This window comes from Leiobunum rupestre, chromosome 7 (assembly GCF_980474605.1).
Source record: "Leiobunum rupestre chromosome 7, qqLeiRupe1.1.hap1, whole genome shotgun sequence".
Classification (NCBI taxonomy): domain Eukaryota; kingdom Metazoa; phylum Arthropoda; class Arachnida; order Opiliones; family Sclerosomatidae; genus Leiobunum; species Leiobunum rupestre.
In genome coordinates this window covers 31,319,862-31,326,682 of record NC_143390.1, presented here as the reverse complement: position 1 = coordinate 31,326,682, position 6,821 = coordinate 31,319,862, and the positions used below count along the sequence as shown (strand labels likewise).

General features: G+C 34.6%; 1 protein-coding gene across 1 annotated transcript; it reads left to right on the top strand.

Moving 5' to 3' along the window:
* The first annotated feature begins 404 nt into the window (after window positions 1-404).
* On the top strand, window positions 405-6,352 carry Xpd (general transcription and DNA repair factor IIH helicase subunit Xpd). The gene is made up of 18 exons (XM_090152843.1): window positions 405-535; window positions 608-707; window positions 773-850; window positions 921-983; window positions 1,041-1,271; window positions 1,341-1,394; window positions 1,466-1,528; window positions 1,591-1,811; window positions 1,874-2,007; window positions 2,076-2,363; window positions 2,425-2,564; window positions 2,631-2,732; window positions 2,786-2,849; window positions 2,919-3,133; window positions 3,207-3,279; window positions 3,345-3,559; window positions 3,635-3,778; window positions 6,170-6,352. Exons 1-18 carry the CDS (start codon window positions 531-533, stop codon window positions 6,260-6,262), a joined length of 2,283 nt encoding a protein of 760 aa, XP_090008969.1. The 5' UTR covers window positions 405-530; the 3' UTR covers window positions 6,263-6,352.
* The last annotated feature ends 469 nt before the right edge of the window (window positions 6,353-6,821 follow it).

The following is a 6,821-nucleotide window of genomic DNA, read 5'->3' as shown; positions in this document are numbered from 1 at the left end:
GTAATCCCAAGCGTCTGGGAGGCAGAGTTTGTGGATGGCCGTGTGAGGACCAATCCCCCAACGGGTGGTCGGAATACTTCCGCCACGGGTGTCCCCACGTATCCTCCCGTTGGTGGGGCCGTTACACATATCTCGCCCTCGAGCAGACTAAATTTGTCCCGCACGTTACAATCACGAATAAAGGAAAGAAAGAAAATAACCTGACAGTGAGCAATGTGATCCTCCTCAACTATTAAATGAAATATCCTTATGTCCAACCCTGTTACCGATCCGCTGACGCCTGCCTGCTGCTTCGTCTTGCTTGCAGTCTGCTATAACTTTTTGAAAATTACGTGTGGGGTGTCCCAGAACCCTTCGGTTGCATTGTTTAAATCATAAACATTAAACCTTATTAAGATATCTGAATAATCTAAATATGGTATTTGACAGAAAAAACTTAATGTAAAACGTATTTAGTAATAGGTTTATTTTATTACTCTATGCCTTTTGCAAAATATTCTTCACAATTTTAACACTAAGCTTTGTTCAATATGAGGTACCAGACATTGAAACCAAATTAGCAATTTTTAAGAATTAAACTATTTATAATTTTTTATTTTATTTTCAGGATAAATGTGGGTGGTTTGCTGGTATACTTTCCATATGATTACATATATCCAGAACAATATTCATATATGTGTGAATTGAAGAAATGCTTAGACGCAAAAGTAATTGTTTTGATAAATAATATATATAATCTAAGTGTAGATACATATTTCAATTTTATGTAAAGGGTCATGGCTGTTTAGAAATGCCATCAGGCACCGGGAAGACCATCTCACTGCTTGCACTAATAACAGCTTACATAAAGGTAATGTTCATTTGAGGCTTCTTTTCAAATATATATTTTTTTCTAAAACCAGAGTTTTATTTAATTACAGGAAAAACCTTTGGAAGTGTGTAAACTTATTTATTGCTCACGAACTGTGCCTGAGATTGAAAAAGTAAAATTATACTTTATGAAAGAAATAACCTGGGAATCTGACATATTTTTATGTTAGGCAATAGAAGAACTTAAAAGACTTAACGCTTACGTTGAAAAAGAATCTGGAGAAAAGAGCAACATGTTAGCATTATGTTTATCAGCTCGCAAAAATCTTTGTATACATCCTTCTGTCAGTAAAGAAAGAGACGGAAAAGTAGTTGATGCTCGTTGTTTTAAACTGACTGTTTCTTACAAAAGAGAGCAAAGTAAAGCAGATCCTGATGTAGAGAGTTGTACTTTTTTCGAGGTACCTTGGCTTAACTCTATTTTTAAATCAAACCAGCATTTAGTAGAAGTGAAATGTTGTAATTTTCAGGGCTATGACCGTCATGGACGAGAGTTTCCAATTCCTAATGGCGTTTATAATTTGGTATGTTCGCTATACCACTATTAATTCCATTTTTATTTAATTAGTCATTATACGAATGATTATCCGAATAGGATGACCTTAAAGATTATGGGCAAAAGAAGGGGTGGTGCCCTTATTTTCTTGCAAGATATACGGTATTAATTTTTTTGGTTTTGTACTCCTTTTTATATTTTTAGTACTAAAAATGTATTTGCAGATTACTCATGCTCAAGTTGTAATATACAACTACCACTATTTATTAGACCCTAAAATAGCTGATTTGGTATCGAAAGAGCTTTCCAAAAATGCTGCAATTGTGTTTGATGAAGCCCACAACATTGACAACATTTGTATTGATGCTATGAGTGTAAATATATCAAGACGATCTCTAGAAAAGAGTCAAAGTGCTATACAAACCTTAGAAACTACGATTAAAGAGTAAACCACTTTGTTTGGTGTACGTTTTCAAAAAATTTATCATTGTATGTTGCTTTCTTTAGTTTAAAAGAAAAGGATTCCAAAAAGCTTAAGGAGGAATACCAAAGATTAGTGGAAGGTTTACGAGATGCCAGTGTGGCTAGGGAAACTGATGTCGTTCTTTCAAATCCAGTCTTACCTTCAGAAGTTTTGGAAGGTAAAACTCGAAAAATTTACTTACATTCTACAAGAATGTTTAGTAAGAAGTTTCTTTTAACTCTTCAGAGGCTGTTCCTGGAAATATCCGAACTGCTGAACATTTTGTTAGTTTCCTCAAGAGATTCTTAGAATATATCAAGATGAGGCTGAGAGTGCAACATGTGGTTCAAGAATCTCCCGCTGGTTTTCTCAAAGACATCTCTCAAAAAGTCTGCATTGAGCGTAAACCGTTACGTTTCTGTGCAGAACGCTTGAGATCTCTAATACGAACCTTAGAGATATCAGAACTAGCGGATTTTTCTCCATTAATATCAATAACCAACTTTGCTACTCTTGTCAGTACATATGTGAAAGGTGAAGATATTAAGTTGATTCCATATAATTGTAAACTTTCTTATTAATTTTAATTATTTAGGTTTTACGCTGATTTTTGAACCACACGACGATAAAACTCCAACAGTTCCCAATCCAATATTACATTTTAGTTGTATGGATGCCTCCATTGCTATCAAACCAGTATTTCAAAGATTTCAGTCTGTGGTTATTACCTCAGGGGTAAGATTATTTTGATTTATTGTCTCTTCCCTTTTTTTTAATATTTCGTAATTGTATTATTTTTAGACTTTATCGCCTTTGGATATGTATCCAAAAATTCTTGATTTCAGGCCAGTTATAATGGCTTCGTTCACAATGACCCTTGCCAGGCCATGTATTTGTCCAATGGTGAGAAATATATTCATTTAGCAGTCGCAAGTGCTTATTTTGGTTTTCTAAAGATTATCAGTAAAGGAAATGATCAGGTGGCCATGACCACTAAATTTGAGACCAGAGATGATAATGGTAAATTTTAAATATTTTAATTACTCTCTATTACACACTGCTTCATATAGAACTTTTTAATTCTCAAAGCTGTGATAAGAAACTACGGAAATCTCTTGATGGAAATGTCAGCCATTGTTCCGGATGGGATTGTCTGCTTTTTTACCAGTTATTTTTACATGGAGTCCGTGGTAGCTTCTTGGTATGAACAAGGCGTCATTGATAACGTTCAAAAAAATAAATTGCTTTTTGTGGAAACTCAAGATGCTGCTGAAACAAGTCTAGCTCTGTGTAATTATATAAAAGTAAATTTAATTTTAAATTGCTGTTATAAATCTTTATTGTTCTTAAAATACTTTTCCATTAATTTGATTGCAGGCTTGTGAAAATGGTAGAGGTGCAATTTTGCTTAGTGTGGCTAGAGGAAAAGTATCTGAAGGAGTTGATTTTGGTAAACATTTTTTCAGTTGAAATATTTAGAGTTGAAATGAAAGAAAAATGTTTATTTTTGAGTAGATCATCATTTGGGTCGGGCTGTCCTCATGTTTGGAATTCCATTTGTGTACACTCAGAGTAGAATACTCAAAGCTAGACTTGAGTATCTGCGGGACCAGTTCCTTATCAGAGAAAATGATTTTTTAACTTTTGACGCTATGAGACACGCAGCTCAATGTGTTGGTCGAGTGCTGAGAGGAAAAACCGATTATGGCATTATGGTTTTTGCTGACAAAGTTGGTTTTTAGTTTCAGAATATTTACCTTTTAATTTCATTCTGTAACTATATATAGATATTTTTTTTAATTTAGAGGTTTTCAAGAGCCGATAAACGTAGTAAGCTACCTAAATGGATTCAAGAATATTTGAAAGACAGTTTGTGTAACCTGTCCATAGAAGAAGGTGTTCAAATTGCTAAAATGTTTCTTCGTCAAATGGCTCAACCTTTTACAAGAGTGAGTTTATTTATATTTGTAATGATTTTAATGGTTCTAGAAAACTTCAAGCTAGGTAAAAAACCAAATAGAAAAAAAAATTAATGGAAGTTATGCCTTACAATTGCTTACAAAGAATAGCCTAATCATTGAGGGGTGTGCGAGTATCAAATCTTATCAAGTTCTAGTTTGAGTTTTTAAAACCTAGCGAGTTTAAGAGTTCTAAAATAACCCCTTTTCTAAACTTCAAGCCCTCAATGAGTTTTAAAATTCTTAAGGAGTTTTAGGCTTTTAACGACTTTTCATTGGACCATTACTTTTTCGAGTTTTAAAATATTAATCGAGTTAATTAAATAACTTCATCACTTTCATCCATGATTCATTACTTGTAACTTGTAATACTAATTATTAAGTTAAAGTTGACAAGCTGGAAGAAATATTTTCTTTTATTTTCCAATGAAATTAATCAGAAATGAGAAAAAGACAATCAGCGAAGTTCGCGTAGTATTTTATTTTTTTTCAGAAACAAACTTAAAATGACACAGCCAATGCCAGCTGTTTTAAACATCACATGGCAATTCAAAATTCGAAATCGGTCACATGATCCAATGAAAAACCAGTAGTAGATAAAGTATGATGTCGAATGTAATTGGTGGAGAGCTATGACATAATATTTTTTGAGAACAAAGAAAGTTTGGGTAGTTTTTCCATTTTTGATAGAAGAACTCGATTTGAGTAATCGGTTTAAACGAGTACTCAGTGACTGCTCACATAGTCCTGAAACTCGGTAATATGAAAACTGCTTAACGAGTTTTTATCGAGTTTAACCTTGGAAAAATGTTAAACTCGTTTGGCGAGTTTCTATGCAAGGCAGCAGCTTATCGAGTTTCGAGCCAAGTACTCTAACTCTATTTAAGTGAGTGCTCGCACACCCTTTTGCAATTAGATTGAAAATTTTAATATATTTTTTGGGTGAGGTATAAGAAATTAACACATTCTTTATGCTGCGGGAAATTTCCTGACCAATATTAAAAAAGAAACCTACAAGTACTAAATTTCCAGGTTATGAATTTGCTAATTCTACAATTAATTTGAGTGGACGAGGAGAAGAGGTAGCAAGACCAAAAGGTGTAGACAACACCTAAAATCAAACCAAAAGTGACATAAGACCCAAAAGTGCGCCCGTTAAAATATTTACTGAGACAGGGTTCGTATGCGATCTGGAAAACCTGGAAAAGTCAGGGAATTTGAAAATGTTTCCAAAATATCAGGGAATTTTAAAATGTTTCCAAAAGGTCAGGGAAAAGTCAGGGAATTTTAAAAAAACCCGGAAAAAAATTTTTGAAAGATGTATTAAAAATATATAATCAATATTTTTCAAGATTTTACCTCTAAACATTAATTTATTCTACAAAAATGGTCAGGGAAATTTGGCAATTTGGTCAGGGAAAATCTGGAAATGTCAGGGAATTTAATTCCGAAAATTTTGTAGGAACCCTGTGAGAGCTAGCTAGTTTGAATAGTACTAGCAACTTCATATTTAGTCTATGGTCTGGCGCGATTTTATCTCTTCGATTTATTCTCCCCTAGACATACGTTCTAAAACGCCTCACTCGGTGGCAAAGACTATATATACGCTTCGCTAAATAGACTGGCGTGTTCAATGGCTCAACTTGCATACGATAGCAGATGCTGGTCAAAATTTTCCCCGTGCTTCAGCAGTGCTACTAGTGGCGCCTCTAACGGCTTGTCAAAGGCTTCTCTCGTGCTTCGAAAGTGTTAACAGGTTTTATGTATGGAGACGCCTGTCTAGTAAGCGCAGCGTATATATAGTCTTTGCTTGGCGGCACTGAAGTGGAGGAAATTTAAAATTTTGATGACGTATTTTCAACCCCCTCTCCCACTCCCTCTTTTCGCGACAAGCTCTCATTAAACATTATACCGTACTGACACACTTTTGGGTCTTATGTCGCTTTTGATCAAACTGAAACCCCAATTTAATCCCATCTTAAAACCTAAAATTGGAAAACCAAACAAAAGTCAACAAAGTATCAGCAATTGCCACTATTTAGAATTCCTTGCAAATACAAAACTTTTTTGTAATTTCTATTTTAATTTTGTCTTCGATATTAATTTAACATTGGATTTTTTACATGAATTTTATTTTGTTATATTTTTGTCATGATTTTTTTGGCATAACGAACAAGTTTATAGTTTGGGAGTTTTAAATAGAGCGCCTTAAAGTTTAAGTATTTGCCGTCAGATGGCATTGGGTGTCATTAGCCCTGCCCATACGTATTTTAAAAAGCGTTAGGAAAAGTTTTTTGAATTCTCGTATAGCTTTTGGTAGTTCGGGCTTTTATCGTTTTTAAACTCTACATTAGGAATTAATTTCACTTATTATAAATATAGGAAGATCAATTGGGAATCTCACTGCTAACTTATGAACAGCTTTTGAGTGAGGAAATGCAGAAGAAGATGGAGCAAAGAGTTCTACTAAAATGAATACTTAGCTTGTTTTGTATTATAAATATCATCCCCAAGAGACCGGGATTGAGTTTCTATTTTTGATAACATTAAATAGTTATTATTTTATTCTGATTTTATAATTGAGCATACCTATCACCAGGAAGTTATATGTGTTCTCACTTGGAACATGGGCCAAATAATGATAAATTATTTGGCCCATGATGAGGACGACTGGGGTGGGGAAGTGGTTACTAACCACTGGTTAGCACTTTCACCTCACAGTAAGAGGTGCCCGGTTGATACCAGATTGTGGCACCCCCTGTAGCACAAACGGGTCGGTCCGACGTCGGAAATACCCTCAAACAGCAAGTTCGGCCAATTAGACTTTTTAGAAACGAAATGTCCTAGGGGTAAACTGGCCGATTGACCTTGAATGTTTGAACCCAAACCGACTACCAAAAGGCGCTAGACCGACTGCCTAACGGCGTCGGGCTGACTTCCTTTTTGATATTTTATCTGACGGAAAAATTTAGATTACTATAAATAAAATAGAGACGGCGCGAGTTTTGAATGGTTTTAAGCTGGTTTCACACTC

Coding starts and splice junctions, on each gene's coding strand:
- Xpd (XM_090152843.1), top strand. Junction 708..772: donor AGAAATGCTTAGACGCAAAA/GTAATTGTTTTG, acceptor TTTTATGTAAAG/GGTCATGGCTGTTTAGAAAT. Junction 3,134..3,206: donor CTCTGTGTAATTATATAAAA/GTAAATTTAATT, acceptor ATTTGATTGCAG/GCTTGTGAAAATGGTAGAGG.